The 26,975-nt window shown below is 40.7% G+C and overlaps 1 protein-coding gene across 1 annotated transcript in view; it reads left to right on the top strand.

The window, feature by feature from the left end:
• The window catches only part of LOC145396858 (scm-like with four MBT domains protein 2), a 196,851-nt gene that overhangs the window by 47,791 nt on the left and 122,085 nt on the right, over positions 1-26,975 (top strand). The window contains exon 4 of the mRNA XM_080270146.1: positions 14,801-15,074. Coding sequence (XP_080126272.1) covers positions 14,801-15,074 — 274 coding nt within the window. The remainder of the gene's footprint in view (positions 1-14,800; positions 15,075-26,975) is intronic.

The raw sequence follows: 26,975 nt of genomic DNA, 5'->3' as shown, positions 1-26,975 counted from the left end.
CAAGAGGCGTATTTCATAACATCATATCTTAATGACAGGAATATTTTCGCAACCACCCACGTTAATACCAGATGACACACAAATTGCCACAACATCAGACTCACAATTAAGAGACAGCCCACCCATTGTACAACCCACACCACACGTTATAGATAAGGAAACAAATACGGGAGTTTCGGATGATGAGTGGGAAACCCCTTCAGATGTTGAGAGTATCGACTTCGCAGCTGCCTTAAATACGTATGCCAATATACTTAACAGGGTTCACCGGTCCGGTCATACATATTCTACCATTCCCTCACATAACGATAAACTCGTACAAGTTGAATTAACAGGGCAATCATTAGATATGAATCAAGAAACAAATACTGCTGATCTAAAAACCACACCTCACGTTTTTGTGTATCACGAGGATAAGACTGCCCCAAAATTCTCTGGCACAGACAAGGATCGCATTGATGTCATTTCATTAATCAGTCAGTGCGAACAAATGTTCATCAAGCGCCACATACTAGATGAACAAGAGAAAATTGCTATTTTTTCATCTTGCATAAGCCAGGAAAGATGTCCAGCAAGCAATTTATTGCGCTCCGATAAGCTAGGCTACATCGTGCTAGGACTTATGATGAATTTAAAACTGAATTTCTGAAGAAATTTTCTGGAGGTATGAACTTCTTGCCAGGTATAATTCCAGAATTACATAAAATTGTAGATCTTGTAAGGGAGCACACTACAAACCATGTGCTCAGTGAAATAACTGCTGATGTCTCCACAATCAAGAGAACCCTATTAGCTACTCTGGAGAATTCTAAGTGGATAACAGATGATGGAAAGATGTCCCCAGACCTCGTCGTGGACATCATTGGTTATGTAGCTGCCTTGTGTAAATTACCTGATAGAACCCTTAAGATCGCTAAAACAATCGCGTACATCCCTGGAATGTGCTTACTAGACTTAATGAACGAGGTAGAGATGCAGTGCAGTAAAGCAGGTGTGGTCGACACACATGCACATTCTGGTAGAATCAGGGTACCTGAGACAGTATCAGCTGTGAAAACATCAACACCGACCCCAAACAGAGAACAAAATCGATCGCGACCTGAAATGAGGCAGCCCAAACAAGCAAAGACGCCTAGACCTCGTTCCCCACACGCCTTCCTACAGGCAGTTTCATAAGTTTTCGCGCAGCCCGAGCAGGTCTCGCGCTATAAACAACACTTTTTATGGGAAATCACCTCGTAGGTCACAGTCAAGGGATAGGTCCATTCTGTGTCATTACTGTGCAAAACCAGGACACACAAGGTATGAATGCTTTATCAAGGCAAAAGAGGATAATCAAAAGACACAAGGGTTTGGTCCTTACTGTAGGCATCATAGATACCAAGGGCACTGGACTAGTGATTGCAAAACAGTAGAAAAAATTGTGTCTATGTTCAAATCGGGGAAGACCAAGTCATGACAAAAAACGAACAAACATAAAAAAGAACAAGGTTAAACTTCACATAGGAGGCATGTTGGGAAATGAGTGTATCTTGATACCAGCTGTATGTGAGGATCAAAACGTTTCCTTATTTTTAGATACAGGCTCTCCAGTGAACTTAATAACACATGAAGAACTAAATAGAATTCTTAAAAATAAAAGAAAGTAACTTTTCTGGATGAAGCTGATTTAGAATTAAACACAGTAGATGGTCAAGAGATTACAGTAAAAGGTATGATAAGATTAAATCTCAGTTTCACAGAAACTACAAGACCATTCTCTGCATTGTTCTATATCGTTGAAAACTTAGCAATTAAAGCTCATATGTTACTGGGCTTAAGATCCATGAGAACTGAGAACATAACTATACTCCCACAAATGAATGGAATAGACTTTGATAATGAATTTATAGAGGAAATAACTTCAGAGCCCTCACCGATTGGTAGAAGAGAGCCAAAAGAATTGGTAATATTAAAGGCTTAAACAAACATACACAAATAGATGAGTGTATAGATCCACTTACACCAGCAACCCCATCCTCCAGAATTAGTGACCCAGCTAACAGTACTGATTTATCAATTTTTCCAGCCCATCTCACTAATGATTTGGTTATACCACCTAATTCATACATGAAGGTTACCATAAAGAGCAAATTACGGAATAGTACTGTTCTTGTCTTAGAAGAATTATGTAAAGTAAAAGGATTGTCAGTAGCACGCATTATGTCATACGAACGACGAAGGGCTAACTCAGATATTCATTATTAATCACATGAATGGGGAAGTTCAGTTGAAGAAGGGAACTTGCATAGTTAATATTGAAAAAATGTTTCGCCCCTGTAAAGGAAATAAATATTGGTGGAGTAACAAGTGAGATAAAATCTACGGATAGAGAAAGAATAAAAGAGAATTTAATTCACTCAGGTGAATTTGACGAAGAAAATGATTTGTTAACCCTGCTGGAAACACACAGGGACACCGTAGCCTTGCCCGGAGAACGATTAGGGTGTACTAACTTGATTAATCACATGATTAATGTGCACCCAGAAACACCACCAATTTCGTACCAGCTTATCGCATACCACACTCCCAACGTACACTTGCAAATCAGTATGTCGATGAAATGTTAAAGCTTGGAATTATTGAGCCTTCAGTTTCTCCGTGGAACGCTCCTTTTCTTTGTGCCCAAGAGAAATGGAGAAATGCGTGCGGTAGTAGATTACCGTAAACTAAATAATCACACCATCCCAGACAGATTTCCCATGCCATTGCTAAGTGATGTTCTACAGAATATTGGTCCTGAGAATAATATATTCTCGACCATCGATCTCCTAAACGGATACTATCAGATTCCGGTATCTCAGGAGTCACGTAAATACACTGCCTTTTCAACAAACAGAGGCCATTATCAATATACAAGAATGCCAATGGGACTGAGGACAGCCCCTGGTACGTTCCAGCGTCTTATGAATTACGTATTGTCCGGAATTTTAGGACAAGGAATATTTGTTTATCTTGACGATATTATTATCGCAACGAAGAATATTAAGGATCATCTCAGGAAATTACACTTACTCTTACAAAAGCTTAGTGATGCTGGATTAAAAATTAAACTTTCTAAATGCAAATTTTGCTTTAAGGAAATAAATTTCTTAGGCCACAAATTAAGCTCTGATGGTATTCACACCACTGATGACAAAATACAGGCAGTGAGAGATTTTCCTGAACCCACTACGACTGACGAAGTTAGACAATTTTTAGGTCTGGCTGGGTACTATAGGTCCTTCGTACCACAGTTCTCTCATATAGCCTTCCCTCTATTCCAACTACTCAAAAAAGATGCTGTATTCCTATGGGAAGAAGAACAAAAAAGGGCATTTAACAATCTAAAAATTAAACTAACGAATGCACCTTGTTTAGCATATCCAGATTACACGAAATCATTTCTTATTTGTACAGACGCATCAGTTAAAGGATTAGGGGCTGTACTGATGCAGGAAAGATAAAGAGGAAAGAATCAACCAATTGCATTTGCCAGCAGACAAACAAGAGGTGCAGAAAAAATTATAGCACTACAGACTTAGAGGCACTTGCAGTGATTTTTGCATTACAAAAGTTTCGAGATTTGGTATATGGTTACGAAATCCACTTATTCACCGACCATAAACCACTGGTGGGTATGTTTTTAAAGAAAAACTCCTTTCTGGGAGGAGAGCAAGATGGAAATGTACAGTTGAAAACTACAATGTACAAATACATTATATACAAGGTAAAATGAATATAGTAGCGGACGCATTATCTAGGAACCAGACACAATTCAGGTTGCGGCGTTAGATCTCAAAGGAAATATCCCAAACCACGAGGGATATAGCAAAGGCACAAAGACTTGACCCAGTATGGTCAAAAGTAATATACAAGTTAGAAAGTGGAGATGACATACAATTACCCAAACTGCATGTCCCACTTGAACAATTCACAATGGTCAATAATACATTATACAAAATTAACTCTAAACAACCAAAGCATAAAGAAATACTAACCAGTTGGTAGTACCTAATGACATGATACCCCAAGTATTACGAATGATACCACGACAGCCCACATGCAGGACACCCTGGAAAGGATAAGACATTCAACCAAGCCCAGCTATTATATTACTGGCAGCCTTCATTACGAAGAGATATACACAATCATATAGACAGATGCGAATCATGTGCCGAAACACAAAGGATACCCAATCACACCTGCACCGATGGGTAATTACCCAGTACCACATCAACCATGGGACGTTGTCGCTGTTGATTTACTCAAGATGCCATTATCATACAATAATAACCTATACTTATTCGTAAAGTAGCGGATCATTTTCCCGTTATGTCATTTTAGCTCCAATTAAAGATAAGACAGCAGAGACAGTAGCAAAGGCAATAACAGATAATGTAATATGTCGCTTTACTACCCCAAAGGTATTAATAAGTGATAATGGAGGAGAATTTAATTCTGAGATCTTACAAGAAATATGTAAACAATACAACATTAAAAAGGTTAACGTTTTGGCCTATCACCCAGCATCGAATGGGTTGGTAGAGACAAAATAAAAAGGTATTAGATGTGCTACGACACATTCTCAGTGAAAATTATGCAAGCTGGGATGATTGGATTCCCAGAGTAGAGGCCTCCATTAATGGGTCTATAAATAAATCCATTGGTGACACACCACATTTCATTATATATGGCACAGATAAAAAATTACCATATGAGCTCCTAGAAGGTGACAGCATGCCTATATACAATTACGATGATTACTCTAAACTCCGTTTACGTGAATTCCAGGACATACACAAAAGAGTGCAAAAACAATTAACGATGTCCAAGGAAGAAATGATGGAGGCATTTAACAAAAAGGCAAAAGATTCACCTATCAGCTTAGGAGACATTGTTTACGGAGTCATTCATACGAGAGACAATAAATTATCCCCTAAATTTGAGGGCCCATACAGAGTACTTAACATTAAGGCAAACAAAGTTTTAATTAAGTCACTTTCAAGTGGCGAGGAAAAACAAGTTCATATTGACCATTTAAAACGAGTTTCAAGGGAATTATCACATAATTATTCAGCCTCGGATACAACCGAACAGGTGAACGTACCTCAAGAAACCAAGCAAGAACACAACAATGATTACAAAAAGAAATTAAGGTCATATACCAAACAATCGAACATAGGTGCAACTATTCCAATGAAATCTACAGTACATCATTTACGAGAATTAAATATCGATTTAAACTCCTTCTATAAATGAAATAACAGCCAACCGTAACGCACATCATCACTATCATCAACCACAGCTTTATAGGAAATTAATAGATTTTTTTTTCGGTAGGTTACGATGAAGGGACTTATGCTATGGATTCTCCTATACATAGTAAGAGTATATGCGCACCTAGACCCCAAGCATATAGTACGACAAGGATGCCTCATAGCTCCAACGGCCACGACTACAATCGTCAAGGATGTCATGAGTACTGAAATAAGTCTAGATTACTTGTATGACTTACCTACTTATATAGAAAGACTTGCTGACGCCGATGCGAACTCTGGACTTCAAGATAGGGAATTATGTTTCACAATCACATATCACCAAGGAAGTGGATGAAATGGTGAAGTTAGCGAAATGGAAACTAGAACAGGCGAAGTCAACTATGCTCGTCATGATCCAAGATCTCCCATCTTCTGGAACAGAGGTGCTGAGCGACAGGAACAACATCACACGTGCTCGCCAAAGCGCGGTTTGTTCGATCTGGGCGGAGCAATTCTTGGGAACATCTTTGGATTGGCTACAGAGGATGACCTTAAAGAAATAAACAAAAAATTTAATAAGATAGCTCAGGTACTAACATACCAAGATAAATTCATCACAGGACAGAACTCAGCAATGAAAACAATTGTGAAAAATCTGAAACAAGCAGAAAACGTAGCTCTCGAGAGTATAGATAAAATAAATAACTTGGAGGTAACGTTACCCTTTTCCAGCACTTCTCCATCATCACAGAACATATTGACACGATTCTACTACAATTAGAGAACACTAGAGATCATTTCAGGGCACTTATGCAAGGAATTTCGAATGCTGGTGATGGCAAGATCACAAATGACTTACTCCCAGTTCATGAGCTACGTCAGATAGTTAGTCAAGGCATACATAAACATAAATTGAAGCCATTGTTCCGCAGTAGGGAATTTATGCAATATTACCCGTACTTGGAAGCAACACTAACACCAACATCAGTGATAGTTCATGTACCATTCATCACGGAAGACCTGTTCACAGTATACCAAATACACCCCTTCCCCTATAGAAACAACAACACTTTAGTCATCATCAACATCAACACAGACACCGAACTCATCATGGTCTCCAAGAGACGAGACACTGTCACTTCGCAAGTGAGTCAACGATTGAGCGAAAGTGCCACATCTTACATGCTGTTCATCTTTGTCCTGCGTACATTTTCACGTTTCAGCCTACTGATACGGTCCCTTGTGAAATGGCTATCATCAGCAATAACAATATTCATCATCATTGCAACTTCACTTTTGCTCCAGATAAACTTGTACACCATCAACGCATTGGACACTCGCAGTTTTTTTATTTCCCTCATAACACATCAGTTTACATAGTCTGTCCAGATATACCACCATCTCATACATCAGCCTCAGGATTATACATAGCACCAGACTACTGTGCGGTATTTACACCATCCATGTCTACTTTTCCACCATCAATCACTACGCCATCCTCAATCATACACACAAACATTTCCACCCACTGCCTGATATGGACTTAAACATGAGCACAAGTATTAAGCTGACTTCACCTAAGTTTGAAACTATGCAGCTGATCAATGAAACAATGAAGCCCTGGGAAGATTTGAGTTTGAGTATGTTCAACCCATATTATGTGTATAGCCAAGCACCTTCTGTCTTCATAATTATCTGCATTGTGGTTGCAGTATTGCTGTTGGCCATGCACAGAATGCATGCAAGAATTGCTAATTTGGAGTCATTGTTTAGTGGGGGGAGAGTTAACATCACAGTTAACCACCCTGAATGAAGTGTATATATTTTGTATATAGTATTAATTATATATATAAAAAAATAATAATAATAATAATAATAATAATAATAATAATAACACAAAGAAGAATGACCCATATATGGCAGACCAGAACCATTATCTTTAAATGAAATATTAGTAACTCTTACAATATTCTTAATTTTAAACTATTTTTATTCTTGCATGTATGCAATTCACTATAATAACCCAAGTACATACTGTATTACAGTTAAATAATTTACTTTAATGCATTTATTCCAATATGTATTCAACTTATTTAAAATGTAATATTACTGAATAATCACTATTTACTATGAATAATATATGTATACAATATTCATACAATTATGTTACTTTACAATATTATGTATTTCACTTAATTAGCTTATAAGTTCATTATAATGTGTATGTAGTATGTATTAATATATATTAACTATTAAATGTCGATGGTACGTCATTTTCGCGCGGCCGAGCAAATATAGGACTACATAATAGATAGATAGATAAATAGATAGATAGAGAGACAGATAGAAGCAGGAAGTCAAATGATGAGAAGGTGTTGTGTTTGCGAGAAGCGAGCAGCGCTAAGCAACGCTTACACGGGGAAAGCTGACGACAGCGGCCAGTAAGGAGATGATTCAGTTAGCTGTCAGCAGTCCTCTCGTGAGAAAGATCTAGTCCACCCACGAGGAACACATGTGACACACCCCTGCTATACCAGAATTTAGGAAAGAGAGCTCAGACCTAGATTAGCCACCGAACAGGCTAGACAGAAGGAGACAAGCGACCCTAGAGAGAGGTCGAGACGGAGATTAGCTTGAGAACAGAGAGAGAGAGAGAGATAGCGAGACAGGGAGGTAGCTACCCAGGACTTATACTATTATACCTGTTTAATATTTCCAAGACAAATAAAAATAGTCCCATACTATTCTTTACCTCTCCCGTCACTACATGACATCTGGTGGGGAAACTACTACAAGATATAAAAGCCGCTCGACCACAAGTCTAAAATATACTTCTCTACAATTAACTACAAAGTCTTTACGACAATACAGCTGGAATTTGTAACACATAAATATGTGTGGAAATTTTTTCCCACCATTGAGGCAGGTCCTGCATGAGAGCAGTAAATGTGTACCTTACCTCATACATGTCTTAGATGTAATTGCCGTAAGTTAGAGGCAGAAAATATAACTGCAAAATAATGGGGTGGTGGTTCTAGGTCGTTTTGAAACTCAAGAACTGGCACTTTTTTTGTTTTTTGATAATCCCTTATAAATACTAATAAATTAAATACTGCAGCATTGTGGTGTGGTTGTGGATGTGATAGAAAGCATTAGGAGAAATACATTGGGGTGGCTTGGCCATGTGGAGAGGATGGAGAGCAAGAGACTAATGAGGAGTGTGTATGTGAGTGAAGTGGAGAAGGGGAGAGGGAGTGGGAGGCCGAGGATGAGATGGAGGGATGGGGTGGAGAGGTGTATAAGAGAGGGGGATGTGAGCTGAGGGGAGGAGAGTGAAGTGGCGGGGGACAGGGCGACATGGAAGCAATTTGTTTGTGGCCACCCATTATGGGATTAAGACGTCTGGCAATAGATAGATAGATACATAGACTACTGCTTCTGATGTCAAAGACAGTTATATTGAAATTATAATCTACTGTATATTCTTGTTACTTGTATAAAGCGGAATTAAATAATGATAGTAATGTATGGAAGTTAATATTCCATGCTTTAAAATTCACAAACTAGTGTCTGCTGATGTGGAAGTTTTCACTGAGGAAATGGAAAAGGTTCATTGATATTCATTTTGAAATTGGCAGTAGTTTTTATGTAAAACTAAAGTAAACTCAAACTCATGAAGTTACATTTATGTTATTACTTTCATCAGGCAATAAATTGTGATTTTTATTCATTTACAAGCAAACTGGGAAGATGCCACCATTTTATCTGCATTCATTGTGGAAAAAGGCTTAGAAGAGAGAAGACCCAGGAAAACAGATTGCTCTGTTATACTGCCCACTGCGCCCAGAAGAAACACAACTCCAGCAGTGTGTCCATTGCCATCCAGAGTTTAACTACATAAGAGACCACTCCTGTGTGAAAGGGCTAAGCCATTTCTGTATTTAGTGGCAGTTTAATTAAAATGAAATTAGAACCTGGAGTGATCAAGAGAGGTGAGTTGGTCATTGTCGACATCTTGAAAGTAATAACAACTGCTATTATTGGGGATAAAGGAGTAGAGTATAATACTCTTGTAATCCCTACATGATAGAAACTTGACTAAAACAAATGGTAAATAGGATTAGAAATCCCCTTTCCCTTACCAATGATACATTATTAGCATGTACTGGAAGTGGCCTTGCTACCCACCACTTGTGGTCAGACAGCCTTGTAATTCCAGAAACAAAGGAGGGAGCATTGCCAGATCTGAGGCATCCTCTCTTGAGTATTATTGCAACAGTGCTTGTGAAGTGTGGGTTTTGTTTCTGCACCCTGTGTCATTGAGTACTTACAGTGTATTTACTTTAACCCTGTGTGCACTATAGGTCAGCCTCACAATGCGATAGGGTTGCATCAAGTGAAAACCTATTGCTTAATGAATTATCGCCTAACGAGGTTAATATAACACGGTTTCAGTGGGGTTAGGGAGGGTGACCTAAACTGTGAAGCCTAAAATGACCTAAAAAAAAAAAGAAACTGCCATGCATCTGAAGTTTTTCCTTTGCTGGTACAAGTTATCACCAAGGGTTCCCCCCCCCCCAGGACGGGGGACAGTTGGAGAGCCTGGATGACAACTCCGGAAAAGCTAGTGCCACTTCACTTAACACTACACTATTTACTAAGTGCATACACTGTTATTTGGCAGTAACAGTGGTGTTTCAGTCGCCTTTCATGCACAACATAAAACAAAGGTAATGTTCACAGCCATTGTAAACACTGCGTGGGCATCTTCGCTCAGTCAGCTGTGTAGAGGCCCAGGAAGGGGTTGATGGTTATGTAAGGTCGACACAATTTCCAGGTCACATGTTTCAATTTTACACACACAAAAAAGTATCAGTTCTTTTAATATTGCACACTGCACTATTTGTTAAGCACTTGCACTGTTATTTGGCAGTAACAGTGATGTTACAGTGGCCTTTCATGCACAAAATAGAGCAAAAGGTAATGATCACAGCCAGTATTAACACTGGGCAGCCATTTTGTCTTGTGTGTGTTACCATATCCGCATGAGATTCTCGGAGGCAGTCATTGAAAATGTTGTAGTGAAGTCACACTTAATTCTTTAATGCTGTAGCAAGACAGGGCATAACTTTTTAATTATCATTGTAGTGATTTGGCACCCCTTTTTAATGTGACAGCATTCGGATTGACTGTCAGATAGGTATATGTGGTGAAATTTTTTTTTGGCCTATATGATGGAACCAGATTCCATGGGCTTGGATGATGAGTGAATGAAAGCGTGGCCCATTGAATTGGGCAAAATTAGGCTGTGTGGACATTGCTACTCCTCATCCTGCCCTAGGGTGGGAAAGGAGGTCCAGATGATGATGATGTGATTCGTCACATAATGAGGCATTGTATAACAAGGCTGCGCTGTATACACCATTCATGTTGCAAAAATTACCGGTATCTGAAAATGCACAGATACTGATCATATATAAAATACTGTACCTCTTAAATTACCATATGGCCATGATTTAAGTCAGAAAAATTTCCTCCTCATATTCTATTTTGACAGGAACTGCATTACTGAACCTGGGAAAAATGACTTTGAATGAAAACAGCTGGTCAAATGGCATTTATGCCTCCCTCAATATGGAGAGCATTGTGTAAAGGCTAACCTGCCCAGAAATATTTTGCTATGTGCAAAAAGGTTTACATGGCAAGGGTTTTTATCCTTTTGTAGCACATTTCCCATACCTCAGTGGCTGAATATAATAATACGGTGACCTTGCATTCATCCCATAGCACATCTTTGTGATTAGTGCCATACTCTAGTATTATTCTTGTTAGAGCTTAGCATTGCACTGGGAAGGAATGCCTTCATGTGGTGGTGTTAATGAATTCGAATGGAGGATCTGCCCGGATGCACAAATGTTCCGTAACTCCACCACCTCCTCAAAGGAGGATGGTGGGCAGTAGCATTAATGTCTTGTCTTCCAATGACTTTATGTCCAGTTGAGCCTGGGGTTGCAGCTGTTACTGCTACTATATCTCAGCATTCAAGATTGAGAGACAGCTATTGTATGTGTAGTTAAAGTGAATAGTGTATAGGCTAGGATAACACCTAGGGGTTGTGGGTAACTGTGGTAGCTTGGATGATACAGTAACCTAGCTTCCCAGGATAGTTGATGAATAACCTGCAACAAGCTCATAGGTTTAAGAGTCAGAGATTAGCATGATGGCTGTGCGCCACAGGATGTCAGTGCCCACTTTACCCTACCCTGTTTCAGTGTGGGAAATGATTAAATTGACAGTGGAACATAGTGATAAAGGTGGCAAACATCTGCTATACTTTGTCGGTGTTTATGACAGCCTAAAATTGCCAACTCTCCATCTTGAGTGTTGATGAGCTGTAGCAAAAGATTAACACTTGAATATGGAACATGTCACAAAAAGATCTATCTATCTATCTATCTATAGCCCGACGCCCTAATCCCGCAAAGGGTGGCCGCAGACAAAACGCCTCCAAGTTGCTCTCTCACCCACCATTTGACTACCCTCCCCCCAACTCACCCCCCCATCCCTCATATACCTCTCAACTCCATCCCTCCACCTCATCCTCGGTCTACCTATCCCTCTCCCTTCCTCCACCTCACCTACATACACCCTCTTAGTCAGTCTTTCATTCTCCATTCTCTTCACATGTCCAAACCACCTCAGTGTAGTTCTCCTAATCTTCTCAACCACATCCACATCCACCCCACAGCGTTCCTTCAATTCTTCATTCATCAACCTGTCCCTCCACGTTACTCCACATGCTCCTCTCAAGTAACTCATTTCCACTGCTCTCACTCTTGATTTGTTCCCCTCTTGCAAGATCCATGCCTCGCTTCCATATGTCAGGGTAGGGATCACAACACTATCATGCAGTGACTTCTTAACTTCCATACACACCTCCCCATTTCTCATCACTGCTTTCAGTGTACCAACAACCTTCCTTCCCTGCTGTACCCTTTCACGCACTTCATCCCCCAAAGTTCCATCCTTACTCATCACACTACCCAAGTACTTGAATGCACTCACATTCTCCATATCCTCACCATCCAACCTCACTGCACACTCTGTGACTTCATTCCTCTCAAACACCATAACTACTCTTGTTTACATTAACTTTCAGATTCCTCCTCCTACACACTGTCCCAAATTCATTCACCAAACCTTGCAACTCCCATTCATCTTCACCCAACAGTACTGTATCATCAGCAAACAGCAACACCGGAAGCTTCCAAATCTCACCCTCATTCATTAGAGCCACCCCCACATCCACTGCCCTACCCTGCACCTCCTTTACAACCCCATCCATGTATATATTAAACAGCCATGGAGACATCACACAACCCTGTTTCAGTCCCACATTGAGATCAAAGAACTCACTCAGCTCACCATCCACTCGCACCGTAACCCTAGCTCCCTCGTACGTACTCTTCACAGCACTCAACATTTCCCTTCCACCCCATATATTCTTAATACCTTCCACATACCTTGCCTATCTGTTTTGTCATAAGCTTTCTCCAAGTCCATGAAGGCAGCATACACTTTCCTTCCCTTCTCTAGATACTTCTCCACTAAACATATTAGAACATATATCTGATCTACACACCCTTTTCCCTTCCTAAATCCCCCTTGTTCTTCTCCAACTAGCTCCTCTGTCATATGCCTAACCCTATCAATGAGTATTCTACCATATATTTTACCAGTCACACTAAGTAGGCAAATACCCCTATGGTTACCACATACTTCTCTCTCTCCTTTTCCTTTGTATAAAGGAACAATTATACCTGATTTCCAGTCCTCTGGAACCCTTCCCTCTTCCCAAGCCAATCTACACAACTTCCATATCCACTCCACAACAATCTCACCCCCATACCTAAGCATTTCACCACACACTCCATCAATTCCTGGGCCTTTCCCAACTTAATATTCTTCATCGCTTCCACTACTTCCGCCCTACTGATCTCTTCCTCTCTCCTCTCATCTCTTCTTCTCCCAGCCATTCCCCAACCACTTATGCTCGCACTGCTCTCACTCTCCACGTTCAACAAATCCTCAAAGTGCTCCTTCCATCTCCTCAGTTTCTCTCTCTTCTCCACCAACAATCTATTATTCCTATCTTTCACTCCCCTACTATTTCCCCTTTCACACTGCCTCACTTTCTTTACCTCCTTCCAAGACAATTTCTTACTCTCCCTTCATTTCACACTCAGATTCCTCCCAAACTCCTCATCCACTTTCTTTTTACTCTCCTTCACCAGTCTCTTAACCTCCCTTCTCCTGCTCACATATACCTCTCTCTTCTCTCTCTCATCTTCTCCCCTACCTCTACTTGCTAACCATTCACTATATGCCTTCTTCTTTTGTTCCACAGCTCGTTTCACCTCATCATTCCACCATGCTGTCCCTTGCACACCCTTGCATCTCCTCCTCACTCCACAAACCGCCTCACACGCTGTGCCTATCTCTTCCGTGAATATCTTACATTCGTCTTCCACCCCTTCCATCTGCTCTAGATCATACCTTCCCAGTCTTTCTTCCACTATGCTCTTATACTCTGTCATTTTCTCACTATCTTGCAATTTCTCCACTCTTCTCACAGGAGTTGCTTCCTCCTGTCTTCCCCTTCGTCTCCTTAACCACTTTCTTTGCAGCTCTGCCTTGGCCATCACTAAGTGATGGTCCGAGACTCCATTCCCCCACCCTCTCCATACTCTTGCATCCAACACTTGTCTTCTCATTCGCTCATCCACACACACGTAGTCTATCATTACCTTTCGTTCAACAAGTTCACCATCCATCCTCCTCATTACTCTCATGTATACCGGTGGATCATCTTATGCTGAAAGTATGTGTTGGCTATTGCCAACCCCTTACCAGCACATGTGTCCACCAAAGCACTTCCATTCCCATCTACGTCAGCTGGTACACCCCACTGACCAACCACTCCATCCACTCGTACGTTCCCAACTTTGCCATTCATGTCTCCAATCAACAGCACTCTCTCGCTTCTCTCAAACTTGTCCATACACGCTTCTACACTCGCCCAAAACTCATCTTTCACTCTTGCCACTCGATCCTCTGTCGGGGCATACACACATACAATCGCCCACGCTTGTATACCTACTTGTATACCTACAAAAAGATAATGAAGAGAATGTTGAGCCATAGTAGTATCATCTATCTTATTCTGTCATTGAACTGTTTAGAAATAAGTTTTAAAATGACTTAATTCTCATCCAGAGCAACCTCTTCAGCCTGGTGACCTGTTCCATATTTTATTCTTGCAATCACCATATGACTTTATTCAGCTTAGGGGAGACTTTTTGCAGTGAAAGGGTGAATGGAGACTGTAAGTAATCCCTCCAGTTTGAAAAGCCTCTCCTAAGCCAAGAAGAAAAATTTAGTAGTAGTAAGAATTTAATCACTGGATTGAAAAGGTTAAGGCATATGAGCAGTAGACGGAGCAAATATTTTCTTATTTCCAGACTGCGATATGTCACAGGAAGTAATGCCAATGTGGAATGCTGGCGTGAGGTGGCACGTGGAGGATTACGGCCAGTTGGTTGGTGTTGCAGCCACAACATACCACTCAGCGTGCCACCAGATCTTTCACAGGCCTTGAGTGAGGGGGATGGTGAGGAAGTGGCCAGAGGTGCAGTGATGGCAGCTGAGAGGGAGGGGATGGCAGTGGCAGAGGAAGCATTAGAGGTGGATGGATACACAGCTGTAGACCGCATCAAGCAGGGCATGAAGGTGGAGGTAAGGCTTTGTTGTAAGGATTATTTAGAATCAGTAAAGTCTTTATTATACGACAGTCTTTCAACTGGAAAATGCGATTAACTGAAGGTTTTGCCAAGTAGTTCTCAGTCAAGTTTACCGAAGAAATCCAAAATTTCAAACTTGGCAGGCTCTTTTAGCGCCATCAGCGATAGTTTATGATGCTTCTGCTAGAGCGAAGGTCGGGCCACCCATCATACTTACATTGCTTTTGGATGTGCCCTGCTCAGTCTTGTGTATTTAGCACTGATAAGTATCATCATGGCCCCTCCCAAAGTGACCCAGAGTGGTGGAAACTAGAGGAAAAGAATTGCACTGTTTATTACACTATATGTATATTATGTGCTTTACTTTTGCAATTTCTATGATGGTGGGGGTGTATTTTTATAAGTACAGTTACATACAGTACTGTTTATTATTACTGTATATTTTTTAACATGTAAAAATTGATTAATCGAAGTTTTGAAAGTCCCTTGAATTTCATGTTGTCAGGACTACTGTACATTGTTAACACTTTCATAGTTAAGACAGCTATAGGATTTTATGTGAGATAAAACCAAATAATTTTACTTGGTTGAGCATGATTCACACAAACGTGAGTGTACAGTAAATACTGTCACCATCAGCTATCTCAGATTGGGACAACAATAGTATTCTCCCACGGCTCCTGCTAGCAAGATGATTTTAGCCATATGAGACTGAGTCAAAGGGGCCAAGAATGAATGAATTTAAAGCTGTTACCAAATACCTCACTAATGATGTAGAATCTCATGTATCAGAATGTTTACTGTTGTAGAAGCATTATATATCCCTGTATGTAAATGGTGTTCAATGGGTGAGTGAAGTGAGTGCATGAATTATTGTGGCATGTCTGTTTTTTTTTTTTTTTTTTTTTTTTTTTTTTAACAGACCGGAGGAAGGAAAAACAAATGGAGAAAAAAAATAATCCATACACCAGATTACTGGTGTCCTCTGTTCATAAAATATCTGTAACAGTTAGACTTGAACAGCTGTAGGTTGAAATTTGGAGGAAAACAACTCTGGGGAAGCGAGTTCCAGAGAGATGCAGTTCGGGGAATGAAAGAATTCTGATAGGCAGAAGTTCTGCAATATGGCTGAGTGACATTCCAGTCATGAGCGCTACCAGATGCCCGTGTAGCACGAGGGAAGGCATGGAGAGGTGGCACCATGGACGCAACTTTGTCTGAGCATTTGCCAAAAAAATATCTGTAAAATAATGCAAGGGAGGCAACATTCCTTCTTACTTGCAGGGGAAGTAGTTTATATGTAATGGCAGGGTTGTTAATGATTCTAACATCTTTATTCTGAATTTTGTCTAGTTGTCTTAATGCAACCTCTCCACAACCATTCCACAAGGGTGAGCAATATTCAAGCTGAGAGCGCACATGACTCTTATAAATTATAGCTAACTGCTCATCGGCGAAGAAGTTACGGACTCTGTACAATAATCCAAGTTTCTTTGAGGCGGTTTTAGCAAGTGATCTGACATGAGAGGTTCAGCTGAGGGCACTGTTAAGTGAGACACCAAGAATTTCAATACTTTTGGAGATGGGAATACTAGTAGCACTGAAGGTAATGTACGAATCTGGCAATATCTGTCTATTAGTAAACTGTATATATTTAGTTTTACTAGCATTAAAAGAGACAAGGTTGTTTTGTCCCCATTCACTGATTGTAGATAGATCTTGATTTATGGAGATGGCTGTATTGAGTTGAGAGGTAGAGATATTAGACTTTGTAAATGGATGTCTGAGTGTGAATGAACTATGTAGTGTTGAGTCATCTGCATATGAGTGAATGGGATTGTGAGTGACAGATAAGAGATCATTAATATGAACCAGAAATAGGGTTGGCGCCAGAACTGATCCCTGCGGCACGCCGTCGTTACTTGAGTGGAAATTCGAATATACATCATCTATTTTTACTCTTATTTTCCTGTCACTAAGATAAGAAGAAATCAAAGGAACAAAAGACGTTAGTCCATAGGAAGGGAGTTTGGACAGCAGGGAACGGTGCCATACTCTGTCGAAAGCTTTAGAGATATCAAGAGCTACTGCATGAGTTTCTCCAAAAAGATCAATTGATTGATGGATGGTATGAGTTAAGAGATTGAGTATGTCAATGGTGGATCTTTCGTGGCAAAAACCGTATTGTCTATCATTAATTAAGTTGTTGGATTCAAGATGTTTAACAATATGCTTATTAATTAAAGTTTCGAATACCTTACCAAGAGAAGATGTGATAGCTATTGGTCTGTAATTGGAGGGGTCAGACGAACTTCCTTTCTTCGGAACTGGGTGGATATTGGCTTCTTTCCATGAATTTGGGAATAAAGAAGTACGTATGCATAATCTGAATAATTTAGCTAGGACAGAGGCAAGTTCAGGGGAACACTTTTTCAAAACAATTGGCGGAATTCCATCTGGACCTGGAGCTTTGTTGGTAGGTAAATTGTCTAGGATGGATTTTACAAATCTTGTCTGTATTTTAAGTGGGGCAATTTCGGGAGAATCAAGTTCCAGTACTGAGACATTCTGGCTGGTATCATCTATGGTAGAGTTTCTTGCAAAGGTACTAGCAAAGATATCTGCTTTCCCACGTGGGTCATTTGTAATATTGCCATCTGAAGATTTTAGTGGGGGAATGGAAGATGACTTGTTAAAGTTATTATTGAAAGAATTAAGAGTTGACCAGAATATTCTATTGTCATTAGGGTTGTGAAGTAGTTTTGATGCTTGCTTTTGAAGAAAGTTTGATTTAGATAGATTTAATACAGCTTTTGCATGATTTCTAGCAATTTTAAATTGGGAGAGTGATTCAAGTGTTTTTTATTTTAAGTAAGAGTTATATGCTAATGACTTTTGGGCTGTTGCTCTGGCACAATTGCCATCAAACCATTTTGGAGAGTTTGATCTTTTAGTGAATTGTTGACTTGGTATGAATAAATCCATACCAGCTAGTATTAAGTCACAAATGTGGGACTGGGTAGAATTGGGATCACTAGAGAAGAAAGACTGCCATGGAACATCAGCAAGATAATTTCTAAATCCATCCCAGTCTGCCCTGTCAAAGTGCTATCGGGTCACCGTGACAGGTTCGGAATGGGGAGGTGTAGGAGGGTTAACTAATGAGGCTTTGATGAGATTGTGGTCAGAGGATCCAAGTGGTGACAGTACCTCTATCCTGTATTGATCTGGATTATTTGTCAAGAATAAGTCCAAGAGATGGGCATTATGGTCAGGATTATCAGGTATTCTGGTTGGTTGCTTTACCAACTGGGTGAGATTAAACGATTCCGCAAACAGTTCGCATTCTAGACCAGCGTCGTCAGTCCGGGCAGAATGCAATAACCATTCAACATTGTGTATGTTAAAATCACCCAAAATGGTAATTTCATTGCCAAGGGCAAGGTCAAGGTTACTCAACTGAGTGGATTTGGAATCAAATACACTGGGTTCCGAAGAAGCATTGGGGGAACGATAAACTACACAGATATATTTGGTAATGTTTTGGCAATTTAATTTATATAATGAGTAATCAAAACTGGATGAAGTGAAGTTTAAAATAGTATCAACTGCATATTGGGATTTGATATAACAACAGGTGCCGCCCTTGTTTCGAAAGTTTGTAAGGAGATGGTAACCGGGAAAACAAAATGGAGATATATCGGTAGAGGGTGAGATTTGTGGTTCTGTGAGGAAAAGGGACAAAGGGGATATGGACTGAAGGAAAAAATGAACTGAGTTTAAATTTGTGGTAAGGCCGCGGATGTTGGTAAAGAATAAGGCCGCACCGTCACCTCTTCGCCGATGAGCATTCCCAGAAATAGCAACAGTCGCTGCTGGCACAGTCGCTTGATAGCGACCGGGAGGACCCTGTGCCTCCAGCCCTACCCTGCCGGTGGTGGCAATCCGAGATACCACCTCATTTGATTGTGAGATTGCAGCGGCCATTACTAAAGATGTGAATAGAAGGTGTGATATGTTATGCGCATGTAGTGTGGTGTAGACAGTTGAAGGTAGAGGTATCATGAGAGCATGCTGGCCTACTCTCTGTGTAAATGAATGCACTGAAAATGTTCAGAAAAGGGAGATGGTCAGGATCAAGTCCTGAGGGCTGGTGAAACGGGAGCTCCAGCTCTCCCTGTCACCAGCTTGCCATCAACCTTGTGAGTACTGCCCTGTTCGACTGGTGCTACAGTCTACTCCTGTTAAGTATGGTAGGGAAAGTATATGGAAGAATTATTATGGAGAAAGTATGAGAGTTGTCAGGAGTCCTAGTGAGTGATGAACAGTGTGGCTTTAAGAGTGGCAGAGGATGTGTGGATCAAATATTTGCAGTGAGACAGATAGTGGAGAAGGCTTGTGTGAAGGACTATAAGATGTTCATGGCATTGATGGATCTGGAAAAAGCATACGACAAAATAGACAGAGAAGGATTGTGGAAGGTTTTTCGCATTTATGGTGTAGATGGCGAGCTACTAAGTGCCGTCAAGAGTTTTTATGATGGTGGTGGAGCATGTGTAGGGGTAAATAGGCATCTAAAAGAATGGTTCACGATCGACGTGGGCGTGCGACAAGGTTGTGCGATGGCCCCATGGTTGTTCAGCATATGTATGTATGGGGTGATGAGAGAAGCAAAAACATGAGTAATGGAGAGAGGAATGGCTTTGTTAAAGAGTGGTGATGGATGGAATATCTCATATTTGTTGCATGCTGATGATGCAGTACTACATGCAAGTACCGAACAAGAACTTGGTAGACTATCTATCTATTCTATTTATTCCCAGATGCCTTAATCCTGTAAGGGGTGGCCACAAACAAATTGTCTCCATGTCACTTTGTCCCTCGCCATTTCACTGCCTTGCCCCCAGCTCACACCCCCTGTCACCGGAGGATGTGAATTTAAGAATATAAATGCTGATATTAATCGAAGGTAAACACAAGGAAATGACTTGTGAAATCAAATAGTAAGTGCTACTTTGTGCTGGCTTACTTCATCAGTTCTCTAAGGATGAGAATTTTATAAACTTTCCCAACAGTACACAGCGGAGACTATGTACTCATGAATGCTGTATCATTTAGTACTGTTAGCCTCCGAGAAAGTGTAATCTTTACCCCCTGACAATCAATAACTAATAATAATGATGGACAACTTCTTGCTGATGCTTAACTCCTAGTTGGCACAATGGATTTGGGAATTAATACAAAAGAACTGGCCTAAATACAAGTTGTGATTAATATAGAGATTTGTGCAAACTTAGATAAGCACAGTAAGGTAAGCTTAATGTGGAGAAATGAAATGTGATTCTAATTCCATTAAGCTTAAGAAAGGAACTGTAAATTAATTAATTACAATGAAATAAATTTACAATACATGAATCACAAAAATGAATTCAAGAGGGGTATTCACTGTCACAGGGGGACTGGTGAATTAAAAAATCAGTGGAAATACACTCACTCATTCATTGAAAGAGCTAATCAGACTTAAGCCTAGGAAAACGAACAGAAATACTGGCCAGTGGAGAGAACGGAGCTGAAGCTACAAAAGACTGGGCGTCTGTCTGTTGCACACCAGGCGCTACTATTTGCTGCTAATGTCAGCTGCAACCGGTCGCCGACGGTGGGAAGATATGGGGAATCATTGACTCTGGAGACTGTAGGCACAGAAGGGCATGCTCTCAGTACTGGCACGACGACCCTACTCCCGTGGTTGCTTGACACTGACTGAATAATGTAACCAAGCTGGGTATGGGAGTGAGAGATGGCCCTGTTCACCAGAAGTGGACATTACCTAACTTCAACAGTCAACGGAGGCAGGGCGAATGATATACACGCGTCATAAAATCACTCAGTGAAGCACTAATGTCATGCATAAGAACAGCATCTTTTGAAGCAGCGACGATTGTTCTGAAAAAACTATCCCAATCAAAGTGCATACAGGGACGGTTAAACTGAATGATACACAGTGGGTTTTTCCACTAAAGTTTGTGGTTTCGTACCAAAGTACAATGTCGCGAATTTGTATAAATACACAATCTCACAAATTTGTGACACCCCCCTCTCTCATATACCTCTCCACTCCATCCTTCCATCTCATCATTGGCCTCCCCCTCCCTCTCCCCCTGTCCACATCACTCACATACACTCTCCTTGTCAGTCTCTCACTCTCCATCGTCTCCACATGGCCAAACCACCTTAATATGTTTCTCCTAATGCTTCATGTCATCCACATCCACACCACAACACTCCTTCACTTCCTCATTTGTCAGTCTGTCTCTCCATGTGACTAATGCAGAGTTTCATTGATGTCTGTGAGTGTTGTGCCTTGAGCGTAACTGTAGAGAAGAGTAAAGTGATTGTTATTGAGAGAGAAGACTCCCGGTGTGATATTACAGTGAATGGAGAGAGACTGGAATTGGTGAGAGAGTTCATATACTGTACCTGGGTACAGTGATAGAAAAGAGAGGAAAATGTGCGAAAGAAATGAAAAGTAGAGTGGCACAAGGAAGGAAAGTAGCCGTTGCTATGATGGCCTTGATAAGAAACAGAGGCTTGAGTGCTGCAGCTGCATGAGGCTTACATGAAGGAGTGTTAGTGCCAACTTTAACATATGGATGTGAGACTGTGGTGTGGCATGAAAATGAAAAGTCAGGAGTGAGTGCAGTGGAGATGGGACTGCTGAGGAATGTATGTGGAGTGCAGAGAGTGGATAGGATACAAAATAATGTGATTCTTGAAAGATATGGAGATAGGAAGTCTGTGGACGCCAGAATCGAAGAGAGTGTACTGAGATGGTATGGCCACGTGCAGAGAATGAATAACAACAGAGTGGCGAACAAGGTATATCTGAGTGAATTTGAAGGAGAGAGGAGGTGAGGTAGGCCTAGGAAAAGGTGGAGGGATGTGGTGGATGAATGTGTGAGGAAGAGAGGTATGGAAGTCGATGAGGCTAGGGGACTAACAAGATATCGAGCTGGCTGGATGAATATTGTGAGAAGAAGTGCATGATCAGGGATTTGGCATCCCTTTTTAACGTGACACCGTCCGGATTGACTCGATCAGATACGTTTATGTAAAGCTACAGAATGTGGTGAATGTTTTTGGTGTATTAGATAGAGCCAGGATTCCGGGGGCTTGAATGATTAGTGAATGGAAGTGTGACCCATTGGACTGGGCAGACTTGGTCTATCTGGACCTTGCTACTCCTCACCCTGCCCTAGAGTGGGAAAGGAGGTCCGGATGATGATGATGATGATGATGATTCAACAGTTTTTGCCCAACCCAGGCCTTCTTTGGGAAGATACATCAGCTTTAGCCTGACTTGGATCATCTTTTGAAAGATACAACAGTTTTGGCCCCGTATGGACGAGAGACAAAATATATGAATGTATTGTACAATACTGTATTTAGAGTGAGATGAGGGGAGAGAGATGGGAGAGGTAGGGAGGATTGAAGGGGGAAAAGGAAGGGAGGGGAAAAATGGATAGGAAAGGGAAAGCAAGAGATAAGGTGGGTGATGAGAGTGTGGTTTCCTGCTCTTACTTTTCCTCCTTAATTTTTGGAAATATGTTTCTAATGAGTGGATGTGATTGTACTGTGCTGTGTACAGTAGAAGTTGTTGATAATACTGTACAGTAGTTTTTTTTAGTTTTGTGTGTATGTATTTACCTATTTGTATTTACCTATTTGTAGTATACAGGAATTGAGCAATGCTCGTGTTGTCCTGTCTCCATATCCACATTTATCAAGTCTACCTTTACACACATGAATGTTTTTCTCATGCACCACCTCTTTGTCTAAGTCGTTCCAAATATTTAAGAATATACCTAATTGTGATATACACGGAATGTACTATGCTCGTGGGTTTCCGTCGCTGTTTCTCAATAAGTCGAATTTAACTTTAAACTCGTTTAAGTTTTTAGACTGGACGATCTCTTTGTCCAGGCTATTCCATAAGTCTATACTTCTGTAAGGAAAGCTATATTTCTTGATATCCTTCAAGCAGCTTGACTTTTTCAATTTCATTCCATGTCCTCTTGTTGCTCTCTTATCCCATACAAACAGATCTTCTTTGTCAATTTTATCTACTCCCACCATGGTCCTGAACACTGCAATCATGTCTCCCCTCTTTCTCCTTTCCTCTAACGAAGGCAAATCCAGTTTTTCCAGCCTCTCTCTGTATGACAGGTCTGTCAGGCTGGGGACCATCTTGGTTGCTGTTCTTTGTATTCTCTCAATCTTGTTTATATCTTTCTTTTTGTGTGGGCACCACACTACCGCTGCATATTCTAACCTGGGGCGGATCATGGCCCCTATCAATTTTTTCATCATCTCCTCATCCATATAATGAAATACTACTCTTATGTTAGTCAGGAGTTTATAAGTCTCTCCAACTATCTTGTTAATGTGCTTTTCTGGTGACAAACTATCTTGGACCAGCACTCCCAAATCTTTCTCTTCTCTCTTTTTTGTGATTAATTCATTACCCAAAAAATAATTCAGTGACGGTCTCCTGCTACTTTTATCCATTTCCAATATTTTACATTTCTTTACATTAAATTTCATTTCCCACGTCCGGCTCCAATTGTGTATCCTATCCAAATCCTCCTGCAATATTTTACAATCCTCCTCAACCTCTATCTTCCTCAAGATCTTTACATCATCAGCAAACAGACTCGCATAACTGTTCAATCCATCTACCATATCATTTACATAAATCAGGAACATTACTGGCGCCAACACTGAGCCTTGAGGGACTCCACTTGTTACTTCCCTCCATCCAGACATCTTTTCCTTTATTACTGTCCTCATTTGTCTGTCTCTCAAAAAGTCTCTCATCCATTCCAGAAGTTTCCCCTTTAGTCCTCCTATATATTCTAGTTTCCACATTAGTCTCTTATGAGGTACCTTGTCAAAGGCCTTCTCTAAGTCAAAGTACACACAATCCACCCAACCATCTCTCTCCTGTACCACATCAATCGCTCTTGAGTAAAAGCTCAACAAGTTTGAAACACATGACCTTCCACTTCTGAATCCAAACTGACATTCAGCCAAAATATTCATCTCTTCCAGATATTTTATCCATCTGTCTTTCAGGATTCTCTCACACAATTTTGCGACCATGCTGGTTAGAGACACTGGTCTATAATTCAGGGGTTCTTCCCTGTTTCCTCCCTTGTAAATTGGTACCACATTTGCCCTCTTCCATTCTTTTGGCACTTTCCCCTCTTCCAGTGATCATACAATTAAGCTGTGAATTTTATCCTCCAGTTGTTCTCTGCATTCCTTCAGTACCCAATTAGAAATTCCATCAGGTCCTGGGGCTTTCCTTACATCTTGAGTTTCCAGTAATTTATACACTTCCTGCACCTCCACTTTTATATCTTTCATCACGGGAACGTTTCTAATCACTCCCTCCCCTTCCACAAGCTCCTTTTCTTTAGTGAAAACTGACTGGAAACGTTTGTTCATTATTTCTGCTTGCATTGCCGCATCCTTAAAGACCTCTCCATCTACTTTCAGCTTGGTGATTCCTTCCTTTTGTTTCAGTTTGCCATTAACAAATCTATAAAACAGTTTGGGTTCATCCTTGCATTTGTCAATTATACCTTTTTCAAAATTCCTTTCTTCTTCCCTACGTATTCTTGTGTATTCGTTTCTTGTTCTTTTATATTCTTCCTTTGTTCTGTCGTTACCTCTCTTTCTCCAATTGTTCCACGCCTTATCTCTCTCTTTTTTGGCTATCATACACCTTCTATTAAACCACTCCTTTTTCCTGTTTTCTTTCCCTCTTACTCTTGGTACAAATTTTTCCACTCCCAAATTATAGAGGTCTAGAAAGATATCCCACTTCCTCTGTATCTCTCTTGTTTCTCTGAATTTTCTCCAATCCGCATTTTCAAAAAAGTTTCTCAATCCTGTAAAATTTGCTTTGCCAAAGTTGTATCTTCCCTGTCTATGAAGCTCGTCTCTTGGCTCGACGTTTCCTATTAACATCTGGAACTCAATGACCACGTGATCACTTTTTCCCAAAGGACAGAGATATTCCAATGATTCTATTACATCGGGTTCTTTGGTGAACAGTAAATCTAACCTTGCTGGTGTGTCCTCACCTCGAAACCGTGTCTCTTCTTTGACCCACTGCGTCATCACATTATTCATTATTATATTCAATAACATAGTACCCCACGAATCCTCGCCGCCTCCCGAGTACCATTCCTCCCAGTTCACCTCTTTACAATTAAAGTCACCCACCAAAATTATATTATTGCTTTTCTCAATTATTTTTTGCAAGTAGCTAGCCATGTGTGCATGTATGCATGCATGTGGCTGTGTGTGTGTATTGTACCCTAAATAACCTTGCCAAAAATAACTTCTTCAGATTTAAAGTGGACTTAATGTAGGAAAGTCATTTCGGTCTGGCAATCTTCTAGGTCTGTCTGATTTTTGTTTTACTTTTCCCCTGTGTTAAGGAAATCAAACAGCCAGCTAACAAAGAACAGGTAAAGTTAGATAACAGTAAGATAAACTATTGCAGGCTAAATAAGATTTCATAGGTTTTCACACCATGCTCAATGTAAATCAAAATGGATGTTGGAGTGGCCCTGGTGAGAGAGGATAGTGTTTGGAAACTCTCTGTACTGTTGTTTGCAGATGATACTGTGTTGTTGAGTGAAGACGAAGGGGAGCTGCAAGGCTTGGTGGGTGAGTTTGGGAGAGTGTGTAAGAAACGGAATCTAAAGGTGAATGTAGGGAAGAGTAAAGTGATGGCCTTTGAGAGATGTGAAGTCAGTGAATGTACAGCGAGGTTGGGTGGTGAGGAATTGGAAAATGTGAGTACGTTTAAGTACTTGGGTAGTGTGATGAGTAAGGATGGAGGTTTGGAGGGTGAAGTGCTTGAAAGGGTACAGCAGGGAAGAAAGGTTGCTGGTTCTTTGAAAGCAATGATAAGAAACAGGGAAGTGAGCATGGAAGTGAAAAAGTTACTACATGACAGTATTGTGATACCAACTCTAACGTACGGAAGTGAAGCTTGGACGTTGTTGGAAGGACAGAAGTCAAGAGTGAGAGCAGTGGAAATGAGTTATTTAAGAGGAGCCTGTGGAGTCACATGGAGAGACAGGCTGACAAATGAGGATATAAAGGAGCATTGTGGTGTTGATGTGGATGTGATAGGAAGCGTTATGAGGAACACACTGAAGTGGTTTGGCCATGTGGAGAGGATGGAGGGTGAAAGACTGATGAAGAGAGTGTATGTGAGTGAGGTGGAGGGGGGAAGAGGGAGGAGGAGGCCAAGGATGAGATGGAGAGATGGGGTGGAGAGGTATATGAGAGAGGGGGTGTGAGTTGGGAGCAGGGCAGTGAAATGGCGGGGGACAGGACGACTTGGAGGCGATTTGTTTGTGGCCATCTCAAACGGGATTGAGGCGTCTGACAATAGATAGATATTGATAGCACAAGAAGAAGACAAGAGTAATTGTTCAGATAGTCACACATGCTTGGAAACCACTCTTGCCACATCTCATGGTCACAGCAAATGAAAACAAGTGTCAACCCACCATTCACCCATGCACATACTTTCTGTTTCAAGTAGGTAATATTTATCCTACAGTATTTTAACTGACTGTTATCTCACTTTAGTCTTGCTTCTTCTGCCGAACTGTGTATCACATACAGTAGGCTCGCACAGTGTGCGAGAGATTGGGCGGTCCACGACCTCGCGCACCGGGAATTCGCATACTGGGAATACATAATCTTATGGGAATAATTACATATGGGCAGTACCCCCTCATACCTGGACATTTTTTGGCCCTTAGAGACATAATAAAGGTCATATTTTTCAGACATTGTACTTAAGGCA

Source organism: Coenobita brevimanus, chromosome 39 (assembly GCF_032717465.1).
Source record: "Coenobita brevimanus isolate Jiangsu-jjx chromosome 39, ASM3271746v2, whole genome shotgun sequence".
NCBI lineage: Eukaryota > Metazoa > Arthropoda > Malacostraca > Decapoda > Coenobitidae > Coenobita > Coenobita brevimanus.
This window is presented reverse-complemented; position numbering and strand designations above follow the sequence as displayed.